The following is a 26746-nucleotide window of genomic DNA, read 5'->3' as shown; positions in this document are numbered from 1 at the left end:
CAGGCCCGCCAATCACTCGGCTGACTCCCTCAGCGACCGTCTGGACTGTGCAGGGCGATTGGCCGCGGGGAGATCTGAGGGGAAGAAGCCCCTCTCCCTCACCCGCCAACGTTTTATCCAATGGGAAAAGTACCAGTGGTTCTGAAGACCCAAACGCAAAACAAAAAACAAGCGCAAGCAGTGAGCAGGATGTGCTCAGATAGACTCGAGAGCCTCGCTGTCATTCTCTCCCTCCTCCCCCCTCCCCGTCAGCAACTACGCACTTCTTAAATCTGCCCCTTCCCCTCGGCCCTGCTTTCGCCCCTGCAGCGGCGAACTCGGAGGCGGCGAACTCAGGGCTCGGTTGGCCCTGAAGGAGCCTGGGGTTTAGAAATCGAAGGTCTTTCGTTTGGGGCCAGGTTTTGACGTGGCGTTTCCCATTTCTGCAAAATGGCTCTAGCAATAATAATCACACCAAAAAACTAACTTCTTCTGCGTCATGAAAATTATTGTGATTCAGTTCATCTGCTAGATCTTTCTAGGACTTTCTATTCCTTCATCAACTCCATACTTTCCACCCTTTCCTCTCAATTTCCTCAGTGTATGCTGCTTTTAATTGTATTTTAGATTTTTGGGGGAGGAAGGCAAATGGATGGTCTCTCATGAGGCACAGTGGTGGGGTTCTGATTTCCGTCTGGGACTCGTGTCACAGGTCTGATTCTCACTTTTAAACCCTGACAAAAATCACTGCCTTTTTCTGAGCTTGTTTCCTCTCCTGTAAATAAGGTGTCACTAAAAAGACGTTTAGAAAACTGCCCATTGCAGTCTTGTCGTGGTAGCAGAGAATTGGAGACACCTACAGACACATCATCCAGGAGAATGGATAAGAAAAATGTGACATATGTATAAGATGGGCTACTAGAATGAATTAGGTGTAAACACGGCAACATGGTTGGATATCTCAAAAAACAGAATGTTGAGTGAAGAAAGAAACGGAACAAGATTTATAGTACAATACTGTTTATGTAAATTAAAACACATAACAATACCATACATTTTCCACATATACACATATATGTAAATAAAACACATGAATGGTGGATTGGAAAAACACGTTAAATACACAAGAGTGGGGTGCCTATGTGGGAGGGGGGATGGTATTAGGGATGGGTGATGAAGTGGACAAAACAAAACAAAAAAGAATATAAGGGCTTCATATGGACCAATGATGATACAGTGTGCCAAGAACTGAGGAGTATGGTCAACTCAATTCTGTGCAGCTCATAGAGTAAAGTAATTGAGAGTCCCGGGAACAGGCTGGCTGGGGAGACTCCTAGGCTTGTTTGTTTGTTTGTTTTCCCCTGTGACATCCATCCCTCTGAATTTAATCAAAGCTTACCAAAATCCCAGTGTATACAGTGGATCCTTCTGAAGGGCTCCTATCCCAGACTAAGCAGTCCCTCCATAAGCCATTACTTTGTGTATGTGTGTGGGGCATTACCTAACCCAACAGTTCCCCCAAGTTTGATCCCCAATTACCAGTCCCCATTCTCCATGGTGGTACAGTTTCAGGAACACCTTATCTGGGTTTTTGAGAGGAGACTCATACAGGAGTTGGGAGTGGTACCTGGGAGCTCCAGACTTTTGGAAGAGATGGGATTCTCAAGTATCCTGTCCATGTTCAGAGCCTGGGCCAGGGGAGGAAGATCTTTTGAGATGGGAGTCTACCCTCTTGCTACATCCATACATATCATTTTCAAATTCCATCTCTCTGACCACTCTACTTCCTGCTGCAGGCACATACTGATTTTCCTTCTCTCAATTAGGTGCATATATGTGCACATGTGTGCTCACATGCACTGTATATGTCTCTACATATAGGCATTTGCTCACATGTGTGCCCCAGGCCAGAGTGTGCCCCAACAAAGTCACACAGACACACTGTCTCACTTGACCATACCTCCCTACATGTGGTCATTGCAGATAGGGCACACACACACCCACACACACAGACAGAAAGAGAAAACATCCAATATAGCATTGTTCATTTCAGTTTTCCATTTACAAAATCCAATGGTGAATCCAGGCAGTTAGAAAAAAGAAATAGAGGAAAATCCTCCTGAATGTACCCTATCTACCCCCACCCCACTCCCTGGGAAAGGCACCCCCATCACTATCACTGAGAGAACAGGTACCCCCCTGTATACCAGTCTTTCAGCCACTCTGGCCTGCCTTTCCAGGGCCACTGCATAACCAGGCTCATTAATGTCTCTCCTGCCTAGAGTGCCTTCTCCATTCCTCTTGCTTAAGTCAAGGCTTGCCCAGTTCTGGAGCTGTCTTAGGGTAGGGAGGGAGTGTAGGACAAGGGCTTCTATAGGGGAGAGAAAGGGGGTGGAAAAATACAGATCTCCCCCTCTCCCAGGAGATGAGAGGGGGGACAGAGAACTTGGGAAAGACCAGGCAAAGAATGCCAGTTTGGCTCATCAGTCCATAAGACTTGGTATGAACCCAGAGTGGGCTCTGCTCTGGGAAGGAGGCTTTGGATCTCCCACCTGGGGAATCTGGCTGCATTCTGCTCCACTTGGGGTGGAAGTAATGGTGGAGGAAAGAAGAGGGGAAGGACTGTTCAGAGCAAGTAAGTCGGGGGCTAAGGGCCCAGAAGGCCAAGGGTTACCACAGAGGGGCTTGAGGCCCCTGAGGCTTTAAGGGACAAAAAGAGGTCAGAGAGGAATGGACTCAAGTCCACAGTGCCTTGGAGCTTATACCACTATGACTTACCAAGGCCCTCAAAGAATTTTCATCTTCAGGAGAGTAGCATGAACTCAGGAGACAATTCTGGGGTTCAACTCTGCTCTGACCCCAGACTTTGGGATTCAGCCATTCTGGGGAGTTTGACTTTCTCCCTACACTTCCCTGGAAGGGTGCTGCTCCTGCCTGTATGACACCCACATTGACTTCAGTGGGGTTGGAGTGGATTTCCATCCTCAGGAAGAGCTGTAGGATGGGGATGCTGGAGGCAGCTTGAGAGAATGCAGCCAAGCTGAGGTCTCTTCAGCTCGAGGCATATTGCTAGCATCCTGCTCTTCACCTAACCTGGGCCCATCCCAGAAGCCCTTCTCCCTCCCCTCCTTGTTTCTCAAACAGATGCTCAAGAAACACTTGGGAGGTCTGGACATGGTAGGGATGGATAAAAGATTGGCCTTGGGACCAGGGTTAGCCTAAAACAACACTGCACACAACATAGCAATTAAACCTTGCTCCCTGGGGACCGAGCACCTACTTTGGTCCCTCTCGTCAGCAGATCAATTTCATCCAGGCCTTGCTAGAGGACTTGGAAGGAGAGGGTGTGTAGGAGCAGAGGGGACAATAAGAGCTCTAGAAGTCTATTTTACAGGACAAATTTCCCCCTTCTGGACAATGTCAGAGGAGAGACATTAGAGCAAGAAAGCCTGTCTCCTCAGCTATGAGTAGGAAAACCTGCATTTTCAGTTTTTTTTTTTCTGAATTGTCACTTCTGAGAGAGAGAGAGAGAGAGAGAGAGAGAGAGACTGTAGAAGTGGAAAGGAGGAGGTGGAGACAGGCCCCATAGGACTAGAAATGTATCTTTCCCAGTCCCCACCCAGTCCCTAACCCTGGGGAGGTGTTGGCAAAGGTGCCTAGATTCCAGGTTGTTCCAGGGTCTGGGGCTGGAGCTCAGAAAGAAAGGCTCGTGTATGGAGCCCTACCTCTTCCCTTCTGTTGGCTCCATCGTGGTGGCCACGACCTTCTCCCTGCCTGTCTGCCTACCAGCCTGCTTCACATCACACAGTAGGGTTCTCTAGGAGCTGGGGCACCTGTGCCCCAGCAGGGGGCGTGAGTCCTCAGGCACTTCTTGAGGTCCTTGTTGAGCAGGAAGCAGACGATTGGGTTGACGGCAGCCTGGGCGAAGCTCATCCAAACAGCAGTGGCCAGGTAACGGTGGGGCACGGTGCAGGCTTTCACAAACACTCGCCAGTAGCAGGCCACAATGTAGGGTGACCAGAGGAGCAGGAAGAGCAGTGTGATTGCGTAGAACATACGGCCCAGCTGCTTTTCACCCTTGACCTCGTCCATGCCCAGCAGCCGCCGGCTGGCTGCATGCCCATTCTGCCGGATACCCAGTAGGGTTGGTGGCATGGGCCCTCGGCCAAAGCCAGCGATCCAATTGGCAGCAGCCTGGCCAGTGGCCCCAGGGCCATGGAATGTCCAGTTCTGACTGATGGCTGGCACCATCTGCACAGGCTTCATCTTGCGGTGACGATACTCGAAGAGGAGCAGCTTGCCATAGACAGCATGTGTGGCTGCCATGAGCACAGCCAACATAAGCATGAAGCCCAGCGTGTCATTGGCCTTGAAATAGCGATGCTCAAAGATACACTGGTCCTCCTCACGGATGAACTTGTAGGTGCCCACGTCGAAGACAGGTGGGAAGGCCATGGCCACAGACAGGGTCCAGGCCATGCAGATGACAGCTGCGCATGTCCAGAGTGTCATGCGCTTGGCATAGAAGCGGTGGTGGGCGATGGCCATGTAGCGTGTGACGCTGATGCAGAACAGCATGAAGGCCGCATGGAAGCAAAAGAGCACAGCCATAAAGGCCACAATCTTGCAGCTGAGCGCACTGAAGGTCCATGAGGAGCCGTGGCGCACAGAAGCCAGCACAAAGGGGAAGCAGACGGCAGAGCGTATGCCGTCAGCCAGGCACAGGTCCAGCAGAAAGTAGTAAGGAGCCTTGTGCAGGGCACGGTCCTTGAGCACCAGCAGGGACAAGATGGCGTTGCCCGCCAGGCTCACGCACATGATCAATCCCAGCAGCACCAGCTTCACGTAAGCCACTGCTGATGGTGGAGACAGTGCACCGCTCACCTCCTCGGGCTCTCCAGTGGTGTTGGCCATACTGAGGGGCAGGGGCTGCTCCCAACCCTATGGGGTCAGCCAGTCCAGTACTCGATGGGCCCCAGGGGACTCCATCAGTTGTTCCGCTGGGCTGCACCTGCAAATGAGGATAATGGGGGAGACACAGACACAGACAGAGGCGTGAGGGCAGGAGAGGGTGTGAAAACACACACACAGGGGCAGAGAGTGGGAAAGAACAGACCAAAGAGAGAATGGACACCAACTGAGACAGAAATGGAGAGGGTGAGAAAGAGAAAAGATAGGGAGACAGAACCAGAGAAAGAAGAGGGGGAAAGAAGGAGAGAGTAGGGAGGGAGAGAGAGAAACACAAGAAAAAGAAACGGTGAGAAACAGATGAAAAGGAAAGGTGAGGAAGAAAGAGAAAGGGCAGTGTTAGTGTGTCTACGCAGCCTCCCCTCTTACTCCCAGCTGGTGTCAGGCCCTGCCCTTGGCCCACTGCTGCTCCTCTTCCCTCCTTGCTGGGTGAGGGGTGCTTCATCTCTCTGGATGTCCTCAGTTACCTCTTTCCTCCATTAGTGGGTCTGTGGGATGGGGATGTGGGTGCGGCTCTTCTCTCCCTTTGTAAAGCCCAAAGGTTGTGTTCTTCAAACTTTTAAAACTGCCACCCATAATAAGAAATACATTTTACATCACAATCTGATACACATACACACATGTGCACATAGGGCTGAACCCAAAGTTTCACAAAACAGTACAGATCCTATATGTAATGTACCTCATTAGCTTTTATTCTATTTCACAGTGGTTTTTTTTTTTTCCTCTTTTTGGTTAACATTAGTAGCCACTCATTAAATAGGTTTCTTTATTCATAATGAATGTGTTTAGCACACTCATGGAACAGTGGGAAGATCAGTGTGGTTGGAACACGGCAGGCAAGAAAGACAGTGGAAAGTGAATTCACAGAGGGGTCTGGGGCCAGATCATGCAGGGCTGTGGGCCATGACAAAGACTTGGGTTTTTACTTTAAATGAAGTGGGAAATATGTGTGAACATAAAGATATAGGTATGCTTGTATGTACTCATTTCTTGAAAAACTATTTATTGAGCATCTACTGTGTGCCAGGCACTGGTGACACAGATGTGAAATAAACAGACAAAGGTCTCTGCTCTTGTGAAGTTGACATTCTAGATAATAAAGAAGATACATAGGTGAAATATAGTAGGTCAGATGATGATAAATTCCTAAATTTAAGGAGGGAAGGGGGATAGGAAGTGCCAGGGGTGGAGTAGGTACAGTTTTGTTTATTTATTTTTGGAAGTACAGTTTTAAATGAGGTGGACAGGGTAAGCTTCATGGAAGAGGTGTCATCTGAGCAAAAAAATGGAGGAGGTGAGTGAGCCATGTGGATATCTTGGAGAAGAGAAGTCTAGGCAGAGGGAATAGCCAGAACAAAGGCTCTGAGGTGAGACTGCATGTGGTACATTTGAGGAAGAATAAGGAGGTAGGTGGAATGGAATGAGCAAGGGGAAAGTGGTAGGAGGAGAGCTCAGCAAGGTGGTGAGGTCAGATCACATAGGTCACATTGAGGACTCTGACTTTTAATCTGAGTGAGATGGGCGCCATGGGAGAGTTTTGCACAGAGATAAGATGTGATATGACTCAGGATTGAATGGGATTCTGCTTGCTGTTGTGAGGAGCATAGACCATGTGAGGCGAAGGTAGAAGTAGGGATACTACTTAGGAGGCTCCTGTAGTAATCTAGGTAAGAAAACAGCACCCCTGTGCCCCCCTGCCCTGCTTTATTTCTCTTCCTGGAATTTCTCTCTTCTGATGCACTACATAATTTACCTTTTTTATAGTTGTTTTATTTATTTATATTATCATATAGTTGATGTAAGTATCATATAAGTTACAGACAGTGATTCACAGTTTTAAAGATTACACTTCATTTACGGTTATTATAAAATATTCACTTTAAAATTTTGATTTATTGCCTGCCCCTCCCTATTAGAAGGAAAGCTCCATGAGGGTAGGGATTATCGACTCACACATTCTAGAAGAGCAGTGCAGAACCCACCGTAGGCTCTCAGTCAAACGCTGTCAAATCAATTGGTTGAGGGACTAGTGGGGGGGCTAGTGGCTCAGGGAGGGCCACCTGGAGGCATCCAGGTAGGATCTGCTGAGAAAGCAGTCTGGGCAGTGTGTGAATGGGAGGGCACAGGAAAGCTTGGGGGTAAATAGGAGAGCTCCTAGTGTATGAGGGCTGGGTGGGGGATGTAGGGTGTGATAGGATAGCAGGGCAGGTTTCCCAGGAAAGGCAGTAAAGCAGAAGCCAGAGAAGCTCCGAACTGCTGCTGGGGCTGGGATGGGATTGAGGTTGGAAGAGGTGGGGCTTGAGTGGATGTCTTTCTACCCCCTCCCTCCCTGGAAAATGGCTCCCCTCTGCACTGTTTCTCAGTTCAATACAACTGAGCCTGCCACAGCCACCAGGGGACAAACTTTTCTCATGGTTCCCCAAAGTCTCAGAGCCAGTGCCAGTGGACCAAGAGAAGGTGCTAGGGCAGGGGCTTGAGAGAAGTGGAGTTGGTGGGCCCCTTCATCCCCTCAAGGCCTCACAGCTCCCACAGATCTGTGGACCAGCTGATAGCTGGGTGTGTGTAGACATGCGCATGTGCGCGCGCACACACACTCCTTAGCCTTGAGGAGTGGCAGGGGGAAGTGATAGAGACAGAGATTGAATGTAAGACAGAGTCAGAGAGACACACTAGTGACAGAGAAAGAGAGTGGAGCAGAAAGAGAGAGATGGAGACATAGGGATGTGGCAGGGAGGGGTGGGAGAAATAAACAGAGAAAGGAGAGAGGTTTACATAGAGAAGAGGAGACAGAAAGAGGAAGAAGAGAGGGAGTCAAAAAAAGAGACACACACAGAGAAACAGAGACAGTGCAAGGGAGAAATATAGAGACAGAAAGGGGAAAATAGAGAGATGAGAGTGGGAGAGAGAGACAGAGAGAAAAAATAGAGATAGAGAGAGAGAGAGGGAAGGAGGGAGGGAGACAGAGACAAAGAGACAGAAGGACAGGGATAATGCCAGGAAAGGGAGAAAGATGTAGAGCAATAAAGAGACAGGGATGGGGAGTGAGGGAGATATAGAGAGGTGATGGAGACAGAGAGAGGCAGAAATAAAGATGGATGCAGAGAGAGGGAGACACAGAGAGACAAACTAAGACCAAGAAAGTGGATAATGTGTAGCTCAGAGTCTCAGTTAAAACAAAAACAAACACTAAAACAGAACAAACAAAACGAAAAACCATAAAACAATACCAGCAAACAAACAAAAGCCTGGTGTTGCCTGGAAAGCTGAGGTGATAATAAAAAAATGAGGAGAGGGTTCTGAGCACGGCAGCCACAGCCTGGGACCATCCGCCACTAAGGATGCATGTGCATATGCGTAACACGTACATACCCGCTTGTGCCCAGATGCTCTTAGACAGAGATACACAGATACCAACACACACCCAGAATCACATAGGCTACTTCTATAGAGACCAACGGACAGCAACCTAGGGGCACTGGTGTGCATGCGAGGTGTGCATACACACACACACACACACACACACACACACACACACACACACACACGGTATATTGTGTATGCTGCCTCATTCACACGGCACAGTGTACCCCTGCTTAAAGACCCGTGCTTTGTTCTCAATAAAGGTATTACTGCCCCCTAGGGGAAATTTTGGAAGTTTATAGGTGCATTTTTTGGTTGCCACAGCACTGGGTGTGTCCTTCCAACATTTTTGGAGTCCTTCGTGAGGATGTTGGCTGTCCAGAGACCTGTAGGGCAATTCCACAGTCAACATATGTCTCATATCCCACAGAATTTTGGACTTGGCATGAACTGAACCTAGACTCTAAGTCTATTTCACTGATAAACACAGTAGTTTCTTTGATTTAATATATCCTGAATTATCCAGGAATGCGGCTGTAACGTTAAGTCTAGAGACTATGCTCTGTTTTGTGGAGCACTTTACTTGAGTTGTTCACTATTTCGGAAACTCTCATTCCTAGGTCTTTGCCTGTCATTTTCCTGCACTTTGTACAAAGGGCAGCTTCTGATTTTTCCCCTTCTCTAAATCCATGTTTTCCTGTTATGTTACAAGCCTTTAATTCACTGAATCTCTTAGGGAGTGTCATGTCCAAGCATTTCTGTATTGAAATACAAATTATTTTCTTATAAATCACTTCCATTTCTTATTTATATATATTAGAGTTAATACAATGTGGATATGGTATAAAATACTATATGTCTTCTTTTGAAATTATATATGCAGATAGGTTATATTATCTAAGAACTTAATGTCCAGATGGTAAAGGGGTGTTACAAAATATGTTACATAAAAGAGGGTGTTGTGTACGGGAGGGCTAAGAATTGTTCATATGCACAGACACACTCAGACATACACGCACATACACATACATGTGCAGTGGCCCACAAACCCATTAATTACAACTCTCTTAACACACACACAAACTCTTAAATCCTGAGAGACACACATGTAAACCTACTCATTGTCACTCACACTCAGGCTCATATATACCCTTTGTCCCAGTGTACCTGATTATTCAAATCCTCTCATGTATTCAAACTCTTGCAACACAGGTATGAAAACAGTGGCATATCTATATTATCACATATACAATCATGGTTACACACGTTAACACTCAGTTACATACACCAGCATGCTCACATGCACTTGAACCCTGACACACACATATATATACACACAAACACATATATGTATGTGTATACAGACAGACTGCCCCTCAGATACCAACAGAAAAAATAGACTAGTTAAAAACTACTCACATATACACACATGTGCATACTCTAACACACAGAGACCAACTGATCCAAGATGTCTCACACAGATTAGTTACACTCACCAACACAGATGTGTATACCCTAGCACAGGTACACACAGCTGCCCATTCATGTACATTATGCAAGAAGTAGACCAGCTCCAATGAAAACACACACACACATACACCCCTTAGCAAAACGCAAGGACAAGCAAACACAAAGAGAAAAGCCAGATACAGTATATACAGATACACTCTCACACACAGATGTCTACACACACACAATCTTGCTCACAACTCAGATACACTTACTTGACATATAAATCCTGCAACAGGTATATATCAAGAGACAAACCCGTGCAAGTGCACAGAGCAGCCAACTCTGGAACATACAGGTGGAAACATTAGCAGAGCTGCCCCAGGCTGGAGCAAGATGGGGCTCAAGGGGACTCTGTGAGAAGGGAGGTTGTAAATGTCTGGACAGCTTCCTGTAGGAACATCCCAGATAGTTGGATTATTACTTTGATTGCCACTTTTTGTTCATAATCAGTAAGGCTTTTTGCTTTTGCCCATACATGTACAATGTTTGTTTTTCTTTTAATTTTATCTCATTCTTATTTGGGGGCAATTTTTTTTCTACAAAAATAGGAGGGTTATATGATTGTAGCTGTTACTACTATTATATAGTATCGTGTGCTCAGTTGCTCAATTGTGTCCGACTCTTTGCAACCCCATGGACTGTAGCCTGCCAGGCCCCTCTGTCCATGTGATTTTCCAGGCCAGAATACTGGAGAAGGTTGCCATTTCCGCTTTCAGGGAATCTTCTTGACCGAGGGATTGAACCTGCATCTCTTGCATCTCCTGCATTGGCAGGTGGATTCTTTACCACTGTGCCACCTGGGAAGCCCTATATAGTATTAGTGAAGTGAAGTTGCTTAGTCGCTCAGTCATGTCTGACTCTTTGTGACCCCATGGGCAGTAGCCTGCACCAGGCTCCTCTGTCCACGGGATTTTCTAGGCAAGCGTACTGGAGTGGGTCGCCATTTCCTTCTCCATATATAGTATTAGGTGTTCCTAAAGAGAATATACCTATTTTGTTAGTTTCCTTGATTATTGCTTCTTTTGGGAAGCCCTATATAAGTATTAGGTGTTCCTAAAGAGAATATACCTATTTTGTTAATTTCCTTGATTATTGTTTCTTTATTTTAAAAAAATGTCCTCTTCTAGAACATTTCAAACAGAAATGTAGAAGAATCCTGTAATGAACCTCTGTGCACCCACTGCCCAGCTTCACCAACAGTCAACTCATAGGGTCTTGTTTCACCTATAACCTCACCCATATTACTATATGTGAAACAGATGATCAGTGCAAGTTTGATGCATGAAGCAGGGCACTCAAAGCTGGTGCTCTGGGACAACCCAGAGGGATGGGGTGGGAGGGAGGTGGGAGGGGCGTTCCGCATGGGGGGACACATGTACACCTGTGGCTGATTTATGTCAATGTGTGGCAAAAACCACCACGATACTATAAAGTAATTAGCCTCCAATTAAAATAAATTAATTGAAATTAAAAAAAAGCCTCACCCAGTTCTCCCACTTTCAGAGTATTCTGAAGCTTGTATATTATGCCATTTCATCCATAAGAATTTCAGTAATTATTTCTAAAAGATAAGAAGAACTCTTTTAAAAGTATTAGAACATTTTTATTATTTCTTTGCTTATTTATTGATTTATTTGCTACTGGCTTTTAATATTTAAAATTTGGCAAATCTGATTCTTGGCAGGATTTCATAATTGATTTCACAATTAATTTTTATCTTTTATTAGGTAAAAAATTTGTCAATAAACAAGTGCAGCCTGACTACAGTTGAATTGATTCATTAAAGAGAACTCTAAGCCTTTCTGAGTGCTGCTTAAAAATATAGAAGACCTAGAACTTGATTTTGGGGAAAAAAACAATTTTCAGAAGTCACAAAGGTCTGCTGACCCCTTCAATACTTCATATTCAAGTAGATTTAATTTTTAAGATATTTCTTTCCTCATCAAATTGGACTTTTTGATCAAAGCTGGATAATCAGGAGACTCAAGACAAACGCAGTAGTCTCGCCTCCAAAATAATCCAGGATATTCCTAATTTAAACAAACCAATACAGAATTGTAAAGTAAAATAAAAAAATAAATAAATTTTAAAAAAAGAAATGATACAAATGAACTTATTTACAAAACAAAAAACAAAAAACCAATTTAATGAGGATTGTCTCAGACTTGAGTTCAGCTGCCCAATTAGCCCTCTTTTCCTCAGCCTAAACATTCAATTTGCATGGAAAAGTTATCAAAAGAAACTTTCCCAGTAGGCTATGTTGGTCAACAGACCACAAAACAATCTATCGCACAGAGAAAGATATGGACCTTTTGAAGCATCTAGAAGAGCAAATTAAGAAACTGGGCTCTTTTCTGAGATGAGTTAGAACATTCTTAGATGGAGCTCAACCAGCTAGTAACAAGGTTATGCAATTAACCAGTAAAACTAAGATGCCTGCCCAGTAGAATCTTATATGTTAGCAGTCTGCTGGGAAATTGTCCACACATTTGAGACCAAAGAGAAAAGGAGACACTTTCAATGATTTCTGGTAGGAGACACACTGATGACAGGTCAAGGGATATCAAGATAACACTAACTCAGAAGATCACTGAATCAAAGGAGTTTTCATTTTATATTGATGTATCTTAGGATGTTGACTAACTGTGCTTGGTTTATAGTACTGGTCAGAAAGCCTTAAGAGAAATGCCTGCTGCTGCTAAGTCGCTTCAGTCGTGTCCGACTCTGTGTGACCCCATAGACGGCAGCCCACCAGGCTCCCCCGTCCCTGGGATTCTCCAGGCAAAAACACTGGAGTGGGTTGCCATTTCCTTCTCCAATGCATGAAAGTGAAAAGGGAAAGGGAAGTCGCTCAGTCGTGTCCGACTGTTCGAGACCCTATGGACTGCAGCCTACCAGGCTCCCCCATCCATGGGATTTTCCAGGCAAGAGTACTGGAGTGGGGTGCCATTGCCTTCTCTGAGAGAAATACCAGAAGAACCAAAAACAAAAAACAAAAAACAAACAAACAAAAAAAAAAAACAAAAAAACAAAACTAAGGCTGAAGTGTTCAAAGTGATAGATAAATATTTTTAAATTTTGTGGAAACTCTACATAAATCTGTGGACTGATGCTGCTATTGTGACGGCAGGAAGTTTACAGCTGGAATTTGTTCTGAAAATGCTGAGAGTCATCCATGGAGGAGCTTTAACCTATAAAAGTTTGCTCAAAGGTCTAACTTCTACTGTAAATGATGCCAGGTGAATTTAATTAGGTCCAAGGCATTACCCACCCACTTATCAGCTTTCTCTGAAACACTGGAATCAGTATACCTTTCTCTATTGTTTTAAACCTAAGTGCGTAGGATATTATAAAGGAGTTATTAGCTAAAAGAAAAATTTCAGCATTCATTTGTGAATGATTCTCCCTTTGCAGATTTGATGTTTACTGGCTTCAACACATGGCTCTTTACACATGTGAATAAAATATATCAAAAATTTTCAACACTCAAAGATACATGAAAGTATACTGACAAGGTTTATGGGTTTGAAGCCAAACTTCACCTTGGAAGAAGTCAAATGAAGTATGGTTACTTGGGTGATGCTTAGTTACCATTAAAAGGTAATACTAAAGAAAAGTGAAGTCGCTCAGTCGTGAACGACTCTTTGCGACCCCATGGACTGTAGCCTACCAGGCTCCTTTGTCCATGGGATTTTCCAAGCAATAGTACTGGAGTGGATTGCCATTTCCTTCTCCAGGGGATCTTCCCGACCCAGGGATCGAACCCAGGTCTCCCACATTGTAGACAGACAATGAAAAGTGAAAGTGGTTTTACCATCTAAGCCACCAGGGAAGTATACTAAAGAAAACTTATTATGAATAGAACAAGGTCTACTTGGGGGAAAGCTTCATTATTTTTAAATACTCAAAATGAAAATGTTCTGTTGGATTCAAAATTCATGACTATTTGTTACAAGAAATTTCAACATCTTTGATTGAAAGAAAACAAAGAGGGGTTAGATTTCAAGAAGGATCTCACCTTTGAAGCACAAAATTCAAAGGCTAAGAATTATTGATTATTGATGAGAAAAGTTTTAATCAATGAAAAAATACCCTCTGACTATTTGCTACCACTTACTTATGCAAACGGTTTCCTCTTGACAGTGATTACTGAGACAGAAGAGGTTATGTAGCTATTCCCAACATAAAACCTGGGTCTGCCTGGCCATGGCAAGAATGAGTGAGTTATAAAAGGGAGGTGAAAAAGGGAAGCGTGCCCAAGCAGTTGTTCCATTTCTTAGAAAAGGTTGGTATGGTGTGAAAGCACCAGACATATTCAACATAAGAAACTGTGCCCTGATGCTTCAGAGAAACCTAAATGATACCTGATGACCCCAAAACTCATGCTTTTAAGTGAGTTTTCCGAACCATGCTGCTACATTTCATACATTCAAGCTTGATTACAAGGGCATTAAGGCAAACTATGCCTAAACAACCTCCATGGAATGGGTCTTACCTTTTGACATCAAGAAGAGGCAGGCCACAATGGAAATTTATATCCGTGTCAAAAGCTTCATTTGTTTTGTTTGGGTTTTTATCAAGAAATACAATAATGATATAAATTATCTATGCTCAGCACTAAGTGATTTACCAAATCATGACGAAAATGACCATAAAATAAATCAAGACAGTCATGACTGAAGATGCAGAAGTGGGCATGAATGTTGACCATTACAGATTTGCATGAGTGAATTAAAAACTTATGTTTACAGAAGTGGGCTCAAGTGTGCCATGAAAAAAATTGGAAAAGATTTCATTGAAAAGTTGCATACAGGGACTTCTTCGGAGGTACAGTGGTTGAGAATTTGACTGCCAATGCAGAGGGCACAGGTTTGATCTCTTGTCTGGGAAGATTCCATGTGCCATGGGGCAACTAAGCCTGTGTGCCAAAACTACTGAGCCCACGCTCCACAACTACTGAAGCCCACATGCCCTAGAGCCTGTGCTCCACAACAAGAGAAGACACCACAATGAGAAACCCACACATCACAATGAAGAGTAGCCCCACTTGATGCAACTAGTGAAAGCCCACGCACAGCAACAAAGACCCAGTGCAGACAAAAATGAATAAATAAATAATTTTAAAAACTGCATACAAATCCAATACTAAATAACTTCTAAAACTTGGCATTTTAATTTCCTTATCACAATTTTTATAACATAAATAAAATGTAAGGAATTTCTTTTCCCCAAATCCCAGTACCCTGAAATCCTCTTAAAGTTTACTATAGTGTGCCATACAAATATTTCACCTTCTCTGTGTGCTTGACACATTCACAGCTAGTCATATTGCATAGACACTAGCATACTCAAACAGATACACAGCACACAGGCACAGGTGTACGTGGAGATTCAAATATGCACTCACATCCAGACTTACTGCATCTGATAAGTGCAATCAGATGCTCACACATGTACCTCTTTTCCTACGCAGAAAGAGTTAGGCATATGTGTAGGTGCCCACCTACCAGCAAATCATGCAAAGATTTATATAACACACATATAATCACCCTTCTATAGAAATACAGCCCTAGGCACTCATACATTTGCCATTCACATGGGCACGTGCAGACACACACACCTACAGACCAAATCATATGGACTTACATGCTTTCATACACAGTCATACATGCACGGATGTAAGATCTGACATTCAGACACAGGGTACATCCTGCTCACATCCTACAGATCCAAGCCCTTCCCCACCCCAGGCTCTTACACTAAGAGATGTAAACCTACTATCTTATATAAATCCTACCCTGGTACACATACATATATACACAGTACAGACTTGCTCACACATACGACACATGGCTCAGGCTCACTGCTACATACACAGAGGCAGGTAGGCATGTGGATCAATGCAGACTCATGTATACACACACACATAGCCACTGCTACTTATAAACATAAACAGACACACTGATTCACAACTACACATGCATTCACATGACACAGAACACATATCTTAGTTCATGACCATAAGGCATAAATCCTCTTCACACATTCACATTGACCCACATCATCACATATAAACCTGAATACCAACCTTCTTACATTTACAGACACTCACAACATGCATACATTTACACTCTGACCATTAAAAAACCCATTTACAGATAAAAACACACTGTGTACTACCATAGATACAAGTATATGCACTCATACACTCAGATGTGTGTATGCTAGGAAACATAAACAAAGGGCCAACCCCCCTCCATCAACCTCCCAGAACCATGCTTCCATTCTCATACACCCATTGTTTTATACACACACTGGGACACATATAAGTACAAACCCACTTTTATGTACAAACACACTCACATACAGCCAGGATGAGCAGATACATGTGGATACTGATAATGGGCAAATATGCACATAGAAACTACCCCATTCACACTTGCAGATAGGCACATGTGACAATTTTAGTACTGGGTAACTCCATGTGGATCATGGAAAAAACAAGAGAGTTCCAGAAAAACATCTATTTCTGCTTTATTGACTATGCCAAAGCCTTTGACTGTGTGGATCACAATAAACTGTGGAAAATTCTGAAAGAGATGGGAATACCAGACCACCTCACCTGCCTCCTGAGAAACCTGTATGCAGGTCAGGAAGCAATGGTTAGAACTAGACATGGAACAACAGACTGGTTCCAAATAGGAAAAGAAGTACGTCAGGGCTGTATATTGTCACCCTGCTTATTTAACTTATATGCAGAGTACATCATGAGAAACGCTGGGCTGAAAGAAGCACAAGCTGGAATCAAGACTGCTGGGAGAAATATCAATAACTTCAGATATGCAGATGACACCACCCTTATGGCAGAAAGTGAAGAGGAACTAAAAAGCCTCTTGATGAAAGTGAAAGAGGAGAGTGAAAAAGTTGGCTTAAAGCTCAACATTCAGAAAACGAAGATCATGGCATCCGGTCCCATCACTTCATGGCAAATAGATGGAAAAACAGTGGAAACTGTCAGACTTTATTTTTCTGGGCTCCAAAATCACTACAGATGGTGACTGCAGCCATGAAATTAAAAGACGCTTACTCCTTGGAAGAAAAGTTATGACCAACCTAGATAGCATATTGAAAAGCAGAGACATTACTTTGCCAACAAAGGTCCATCTAGTCAAGGCTATGGTTTTTCCAGTGGTCATGTACGGATGTGAGAGTTGGACTGTGAAGAAGGCTGAGCGCCAAAGAATTGATGCTTTTGAACTGTGGTGTTGGAGAAGACTCTTGACAGTCCCTTGGACTGCAGGGAGATCCAACCAGTCCATTCTGAAGGAGATCAGCCCTGGGTGTTCTTTGGAAGGAATGATGCTAAAGCTGAAACTCCAGCACTTTGGCCACCTCATGCGACGTGTTGACTCATTGGAAAAGACTCTGATGCTGGGAGGGATTGGAGGCAGGAGGAGAAGGGGACGACCGAGGATGAGATAGCTGGATGGCATCACTGACTTGATGGACGTGAGTCTGAGTGAACTCTGGGAGTTGGTGATGGACAGGGAGGCCTGGCGTGCTGCGATTCATGGGGTCACAAAGAGTCGGACACGACAGAGCAACTGAACTGAACTGAACTGAACACCATATAAGGTGCAAACACAGACCAAAGCACTTTTTGAATATTAACTCATCCAATTCTCATCCTATGAAATAGGTAGTATTATTACCCTACTTTACAGATAAGAAATAAGGGCATAGTTGAGGTTAGGTGACTTTCCCAAAGCCACACAGCTAATAAAGGCAGAACTAGGATGCAAACTCAGAGCCTGGCTTGAAATCTTACAGATTCAACTTACTCACATGTAGAAACACACTCACCTCATACACATATACAGATACACACTACTCTATCACAAGCACATATACACACAAGCCATGTACTCAGGCTCAGGAATAGTCATATACATACACATACATAAACACTCCATACATATACACGTACATATATATGTCTGTATACACATATACAGACAACCCAGCAGAGGTGTATTTTGCCCCAGGAAAGATATACACATTCATACACATTCCCCAAATCATGCACCCCACCAAGACATGCCCACACTATCAAACACACACATATACCACCAACATACTATCTAGATAAATCCACATCACATACAGATAATAAACTGTGGAAAATTCTGAAAGAGATGGGAATACCAGACCACCTGATCTGCCTCCTGAGAAATTTGTATGCAGGTCAGGAAGCAAAGGTTAGAACTGGACATGGAACAACAGGCTGGTTCCAAATAGGAAAAGGAGTACGTCAAGGCTGTATATTGTCACCATGCTTATTTAACTTATATGCAGAGTACATCATGAGAAATGCTGGGCTGGATGAAGCACAAGTTGGAATCAAGATTGCAAGGAGAAATATCAATAACCTCAGATATGCAGATGACACCACCCTTATGGCAGAAAGTGAAGAAGAACTAAAGAGCCTCTTGATGAAAGAAGAGAGTGAAAAAGTTGGCTTAAAACTCAATATTCAGAAAACAAAGATCATGGCATCCAGTCCCATCACTTCATGGCAAATAGATGGAAAAACAGTGGAAACACTGGCAGACTTTATTTTTTTGGGCTCCAAAATCACTGCAGATGGTGATTGCAGCCATGAAATTAAAAGATGCTTACTGCTTGGAAGGAAAGTTATGACCAACCTAGACAGCAAATTAAAAAGCAGAGACATTACTTTGCCAATAAAGATCCATCTAGTCAAGGCTACAGTTTTTCCAGTAGTCATGTATGGATGTCAGAGTTGGACTATAAAGAAACCTGAGTGCTGAAGAATTAATGCTTCAAACTGTGGTGTTGGAGAAGACTCTTGAGAGTCCCTTGGACTGCAAGGAGATCCAACCAGTCCATCCTAAAGGAAATCAGTCCTGAATATTCATTGGAAGGACTGATGTTGAAGCTGAAACTCCAATACTTTGGCCACCTGATGGGAAGAGCTGACTTATTTGAAAAGACCCTGATGCTGGGAGAGATTGAAGGTGGGAGAAAAGGGGATGACAGAGGATGAGATGGTTGGATGGCATCACCAACTCAATGGGCATGAGTTTGAGTAAACTGGGAGTTGGTGATGGACAGGGAGGCCTGGTGTGCTGCAGTCTGTGGGGTCACAAAGAGTTGGACACAACTGAGTGACTGAACTGAACTGAACCCAGATATACCCAAACACTCTCACACACTATCCACATATATTCACATGCACACACATCACTCAGATATACTTTATCTCTCTCCCATACACCATCCAGAGAAAACCTCATACATCTTACTTAGATATACCCACTCCCATATGCCCCACCCCAAGTGGGCACACTATTCTTTTTCTCACACACTATTTAGATGCACCCACTCTTTCTCACACACAATACTAACACACTCTCTCACACACACACCATCTAGATACACCTCATACATATATATATCTCAAATACACCTACATTCAGAGGCACTCCACCCAGATACAGCCATACTTACACAAATTCCCAACTCAGTATACCCACATTCTCACATACAACATTCAGATACACCCAAACTCACATTCCCAATCTAGAGCCCTCATACCCAACCCAGGCACACTACAGTCTCTTTCACATGTGGTATTAAGACACACCCACAATGATACACACACCATTCAAAAATACTATACTTACGCACACCTCACCTAGATACACTCACCTAACTCAAATACATCCAAATGCACATGATCCAGAGACACCCACTCACACACAAATCCTATCCATATACACCTACACTTCTCTCTCTATCTCTCTCACACATAAACACACAGAGCCCCACTCATACAGCCCCAGCTAGATACATCCTCTCATACATATACACAATATCCAGATTCATCCCCTGTGGACCACTAAGACACATTCACGCCCACATGCATCATCTAGATATGCTCCACTACCATCTAGAAACATCTGCAAATGCACACACACACATCCACCCAAATATATTCAACTTTCACACATACTGTCCAAGTGCACTTCCTTAGACACTCCACTGACCAGATACACCCAATGTTCTTATCCTCTCCACACCACCCAGATGCACCCACATTCCAAACTCATACTTCCTACCCAGGAGTGTCCCCCAAACACTCTCTTCCACACACCTCATCTGATTATACACATACTAACATACATACTCAAGTATATATACACCCAGATACACAATCAAAGCTTTAACAACACACCATCCAGATATACCTTAATGCACCATCCAAATACACCTGTGCTCTCACCCACCCACCATCTAGATACATTCACATTCAAACACACTCCATCCACACAGTTTCACAAACAGCCCATATGTACCACACTCTCTCACACATCATCCAGATATACCCACTGACAACCCAACACACATTCACTCCCTAACACACATTCACTCTCTGATCCAATCAAACCCAAACACTTCTACCCCATCCAGACACACCTACCCACTCCTTCTACTGGATACATTCATGCATACATACATCATACATACATACATTCATGGATACATACATACATCCCATCACACTCAGAAACACCTACACACTCTCTTACACACACGTACACACCTAATCTAGCTCCCCCTCTCTTAATCACCATCATCCAGAATACCTACCCGCCACACACACCATGAGAATAAACCCATGTTCTCTCACATACACCACACACACCTCACTCACGTATACCCCTCACAGCATCCATGCTGCTACTGCTGCTGCTAAGTCGCTTCAGTCGTGTCCGACTCTGTGCGATCCCATAGACGGCAGGCCACCAGGCTCCCCCGTCCCTGGGATTCTCCAGGCAAGAACACTGGAGTGGGTTGTCATTTCCTTCTCCAATGCATGAAAGTGAAAAGTGAAAGTGAAGTCGCTCAGTCGTGTCTGACTCTTCATGACCGCATGGACTACAGCCTACCAGGCTCCTCTATCCATGCGATTTTCCAGGCAAGAGTACTGGAGTGGGGTGCCATTGCCTTCTCCGCACAGCATCCATAGATACTCCCAATTATATACACACTCACACTTCACCCTCACCCAGATGTGCCCAAGTTCTCTCTTACACACACACACACACACACACACATTGATATACTCTATACACACTTCCAGTGCCTAGATATACTTGTGCTCTCACCCACCTACATGACCATCCAAATTTACCCACACTTGAATGCCCCAGTCCAATACACCCATACTCCCTCATACACTTACTCTACTCAGAAACATTCACACTCCCTCTTATACACATAACATAGATAGGTCCACAATGTAAAACATACATCTAGATAGCCCCTCACTCTCTCTTGCACCACCTAGGTACACTCATACACACATATCCCTAAAATATACATTCTCACATATCTTCCCACATAGCTACACCCAGAGTGTCACTCATATCATCCTCCACCCAATAGGCCAATGGTCTCACAGTGCCTCACAAATGCATCATTCACATACACCCACATCCATACTCATCACTCTCAATTACACCCAAATGCCTCACATACAAACCCTACCCAGAAACACCCAGGGTTTCTCTTACATACACACAAACTAGATCCTTCTCTCTCTCTCTCATCAAATATAGAACCTCTTCCACACACACCCCACTCTACCTGAATGTACCATCCTTTTTCACTTATACATACACATTTAGATCTAGAATTCTGCCTGGATAGCACAATTTGGGTGCTGTGTGTAAAAACCGTTTGCCAACCTTTGATACCACACAATGCCATTTTGTTCTGTGCCTTTCTTTGGTGGTGGCAGGAAGAATGGGCAAAGAGGTCTTTGTGTTTCAAGAAATCCTTTTCTAAAGGGGTCACAGGCCCCGTTCCCTAGTAGGACATCAGTCATTATTGGTTTCACTTACTGAGTGTGAATGATAACAGGAATTATCCTGAGATCCATACAAAAGCCCAGCATGTGGTCAAGGCCAGAGAAACCCCAGAAGGTGGTCATGGATTGCTGAAGTGTTATGGCTTATATCCTCTAGGATTTCTACACAATTAAAGCCAGACATGATCTAGCAGGGTACCACTGACCTTCAGACATGCACATAAATACATATTGGGGTACACAGAGCATAATGCAGACTCACAAGTATCCTCCCTTATCTTTCCCTTCAATGATCAGACCTATTTGCACAAGCCCAAGGCCAAATCTCTTTCCCTGAGACATGCACGTGAGCAAATACCTACTCTCATCCCTACACATAGGTACGCCCATGACAGTGAACACTCATACTGCACTTGGTCCCGCATATGCACATCCACTTATCCTCAAACACAGACATATAGCCATAGCATATATTCACATGACATAATGCCCATGAAGGACATACATTCACTCACAAACACAGGTGTATACACAGGCAAATTTATGCATATGTCCACAGACAGGCAGACTCCGTATCATACCCAATTAGACAATGAACAAACATGATACACAGAAGTGAGCTCCCAAATATATACATGTACAGTCCCAGACATTACCACATAAGCATAGTTACACATACTCACACAAAGATGTACTCATACATACAAACACCCAGGTGTGCACATGCTTATAATTTAGATGGTGTACTCATACATGGCATTCTAACACACACAGACACACACACAAGTGGGCATGTACACCTATTTGCATATTCACATGAACTTAGGCTTGTACATCATTCCTCCATGCATGAAATCAGACATGAAGACACAAATTACTTAAACACGCTCACTCACAATTATGCACATCATGTATGTACGTTGACACATGTTCATACACCCACATGAGAAACTATACAAACAAAAAAGATTCATGCACATGTAGAAGAATAGTCACATATTCTCACAAACTTGTACACCTGCACAAGAAGAATTGCTAACACTCATCACAGATACATTCATGCAAAGACATCCTCACACACACACACTCAAATGCACTTACAGGTCAAAAGGGGCATGTATATATACTCACTTATACTGTTCTACAACATACACTTCAAAACAAACAATGGTAAACACAAATACACATCTACAAATAATTAGAACTGTACAAACTGGTACAGTTTGAACACCTGTACATTCAGACAGACACACACCTGGGCATATTTACACACACACACACTTGGATGTGTGTGAATACACAGGCAAATATATAGACATGTTCACTCAAGTGCACACACAGCCAATATTCACACATACTAGAATACACACATACATTCAGTCACTCACAGGCATTTTCACACTCACACATTCAAACTCACTCAGAAATTTAAACAAAATACATAATGAGATATGTGCATCCAATGAGTAGTTGCTCATGCAAACCACACTCAGAAATGCACTTACACACAAGAGTGTACCCACAAACACAAGTAGACGTATACATGAATGTAGCCATTTACCTATGCACACAGCCTTTTGTGCATATATTTAAAGGTGTACAGCCCTCAGCCATACCCATATATTCAAATGTGCACACATAGGCAAACCCAAAAGATATACTTTCATGCACAAAACATGTGCACTCACATACTCTCCCCTTCCCACACAATTAATTCTTTTTATACTAGTGTGACCATCTACACTAACATTTTCCTAATCAGATGTGGACCCAACGGTCTGTCTACAGACAATATGTTTTCAAACATGTACACACAGACATAGACATAATTCAAAATGTTGGAGAATCCACAAAGACATTCACATATAGGCCTACTCATACAAACACATGGCAGGCACACCTATGCAGAAGCGTGTTCACACACACATACCCTCCCATACATGCATGGACACACACACACACACAAGCCCACTCACTTAGAAATACACCATTTAGGTGCACCTATACTCATATGCCCACATGGGTACACACAAATATACACAATCAGATATACCCAGGCAATCACCTAATAGGATATGCACACCTAGGCATTCTGAAACCCTCATACTCATACACATACAATCAGACATGTACATTCAAAGACAAATGGATGCCACACACATATAACACAGCCAGACATTCAACAGGCCTATTGGCTCAGAGAAACAACACCCTCACTCAGGCTTAGGATCAAATATGCCCATTTGCTCACCCAGACAGATATGCAAAGTCATACCCACTCCCTTGTACAAATATGATCCTACTCAGACACCTACACACTTGCACACCATCATGTGACCTGCTCATACACACAGACTCATACACATTCATAGTGCCCATGAAAAGATGCACACACAGAGCCATATGTTTCCAGTTGCACATATATACCCATGTTCAGGCCTAGATGCCTCTGGACCACGTGTGGGAGTCTCTCCCTTCTGTATCAAATGCTTCTTTAGAAAAGTATGCTCTGTACCCCAGAATGCCACCCCTCCCTGCCCCCCACAGAGGAGGTCTTCTGGGCCTCAGTGTTTCCCCTCCCTCTACTCCTCCCCTGGCTTTGACAGCTGTCCTCCAGCCGTTGACCCCTCAAGCAATGGTCCACCACATCTTCACATTCAGAAACCAGCCAGTGGGCCCAACTATCCCTCCAGCCCAAGCTCTATGTTGGGAACTCCCTGGGACCTGTCCCCGACAGCTCTGGCTGCTACATGGGCCACACCCGAAGCCCTGTGATCTCAGAAGCTTCAGCCTTGTCACCAAGCCCTGCCAGCCACCAAGCCAAACTCTTGCCAAGTTTCCCCTCAACAGGGAGATGCATACATCACCAGGGTCAGCAATGCTGCAGGCTACAAGCCAGACCTCTGCTAGCTCATGGGGGCTCAAGCCTCTATATGTGTGTGCACAGACAGGGGCAAGTGTAGGGAAGGATCCTGGAGGAGGGTGGGGGCAGGAGGCTCTGCCTACAGCCACCACATATTCCTCCTTAGACCAAGTCACAACAAAAATTGCTCCTGCCTCCCTCCCTTCCACACCCCTCCCCCATTTACCTACCTGCTGCCCACCCCCTAGATCTCAGCAAAGACCCTGGAGAAGAGGGGCCAGTCCTTCCTCCAAATAAGTAATGACAATATTAACCATGAACAATATTGACCATGAGCTTTGCTGACATTGCTTCAGGGTCACTTCTACAAACATCTTTTACTTACATGCACCAACTCATTTCGTCACTACACACACCCATAAAGGAAGGATTACCAGTCTCTTTGACAGATGAGAAAACTGAGGTTCAGTAAGTTTCACTTTCACTATAAGTTGCAGAGCCAGTAGTTGAGGGAGGTCTCCCTGGAGAATCCATGTTCTCCGTGTACCAGGCTTTCTTGCCTCTTCAGGTAGAGGGACGGCTGGCCAACAGCATGCAAGGCCACAATATCTGGGGAGTCCCAGACACAATGTGGACGTCTGAAACAGACTGAGAGCCTTGGATTAAGGCTAGGGCTCACACTGTGGAGGCAACCATGTTGTGTCTGGCCCCTGCAGGGTGTTGCGTGGCATGGTCCTTGCCACCCCCCACCCCCCAGAGCATCAGGCAGTCTAGGGCCTGGAAGTGCTTCTCCCCCCCACCTCACCTTACTTTTAGCCCTACAGTGGCTTCCAACCCCTAGCTGGAAATCACAGCAGTATCCTCCGTAGTGAGTGGGCAAAAGTCTTTGCTACCTGTGGGGAGAGACAGGGGAAGGAAGGAAAGAAGGAAGCAAGGAGCGGGGGGTGGTCTGGGTTGGGAGCAGCTTCTCTACCCACCTGCCATCTCACACATGGGCAGACACACATACACAGACACACGCTGCATGCCGGCCAAGGAACCTGGCTGAGAGTGGAGAAGGGAGAGGAGGAAGCTGCAGGAGGCTGAGCCTGCCCAGGGTGCAGGCATTGTGAGGGGAGCAAGTCAGGCTCCAGACATGCCTTCCACAGATAGCACACAAGGAAATATTAACACAGCCTCATGCTCAAACGCAATCATAATTATAAAAATAGACCCTGTACAGGGAAACAGGTGGTGGTTCCCTTCCTCATGGGACATTTGGGATCGAGGAAGATAGGGAGGGCTAGAGGACTCTCCAGGCTTGGGTGCCCAAGTAGTCCTTGTGATGGAGCAGAAAGAGAGACAGACAGAGTCAGAGAAAGAGAGCATGGCAGTGATAGAGACTCTGGAATATGTGTGGGGGGACATAAGTCCCAGCCCCCCATCCTCAATGGAGGGATGCTGACTACTTACCTAGGATCTCTCAGCAGGACTGTCTTGAAATCCAGGGAGGGGGCTCAAGCTGTCTCACTCAGGATAAATCACAGCCCAGGCCACATTGTGGGACCCTCAGTGATCTGGCAGCCAGTGACACTCCTGCTTCTGTTGCCGTGGATACAGCCGGGCTGGTCTAAATCGAAGACATCAGGGGAAGCAGGCACTGGAGGAGTGCACTGGGCAGGGCTGGGGGTGATGGGGAACACCAGGTGGGCAGCACAGAGCCTTGAGGTGCCCAGCTAGCTGGCAGGTGGGGGTCCGAGCAGGTGCTTCCCCAACTACACACTCCCTCCCCCATCTTCATGCCTCCGCCAAGCTGCGAGGGGGGCCAACACTGGCCCCTGCTCCCCGTCTGCCTGTCTGCCTGCCTGGCTGCTGGTCTCCCCCTTCCCCCTTCCTGTCTGCTTGCTGGCCGCGCCTTTTGTCCTCAGAAGACACGGTCCCTGCGGGGCCTCTGCCGAGCCTCCAGCAGATGCTCAGGGTCCCGGGCTCCTCCCTGGAAGCACCCGGGCCATGGCCTGGGAGAGCCCCAGGTTGGGGGAGCTCTCATCCAGGCTCAGCCCGCTCCCCAGGCCTTCGGGGATGGGGAAGAGGTGCAGGTCCACAGCCAGAGGCAGCAGCAGAGGTGGAGTTGAGAAGGGGATGGACGCCAGAAAGAGGGGGTGGGGTGGAGAGAGAGGCTGGCCTGA

The 26746-nt window shown here is 45.0% G+C and overlaps 1 protein-coding gene across 5 annotated transcripts; it reads right to left on the bottom strand.

Moving 5' to 3' along the window:
- Positions 1–849: 849 nt before the first annotated feature.
- Positions 850–26746, bottom strand: GPR173 (G protein-coupled receptor 173). 5 transcript variants are annotated; one of them, XM_040266034.1, is made up of 4 exons: positions 26034–26746; positions 25387–25474; positions 5415–5512; positions 2008–4990 (listed from the first exon to the last, which is right to left on the bottom strand). In XM_040266034.1, the coding sequence occupies exon 4, from the start codon at positions 4891–4893 to the stop codon at positions 3775–3777; it is 1119 nt and encodes a 372-aa protein (XP_040121968.1). In that variant the 5' UTR covers positions 4894–4990; positions 5415–5512; positions 25387–25474; positions 26034–26746; the 3' UTR covers positions 2008–3774. The 5 variants fall into 5 exon arrangements, 4 of the variants coding, with proteins under 4 accessions (XP_040121968.1, XP_040121969.1, XP_040121970.1 ...); XR_005725428.1 differs by lacking the exons at positions 25387–25474; positions 26034–26746 and adding an exon at positions 850–1667 and having other exon boundaries at positions 4864–4990; positions 5415–10469; XM_040266035.1 differs by lacking the exon at positions 5415–5512.

This window comes from Oryx dammah, unplaced genomic scaffold (genome assembly GCF_014754425.2).
Source record: "Oryx dammah isolate SB20612 unplaced genomic scaffold, SCBI_Odam_1.1 HiC_scaffold_23, whole genome shotgun sequence".
In the NCBI taxonomy this organism is placed as follows: Eukaryota; Metazoa; Chordata; class Mammalia; order Artiodactyla; family Bovidae; genus Oryx; species Oryx dammah.
This window is presented reverse-complemented; position numbering and strand designations above follow the sequence as displayed.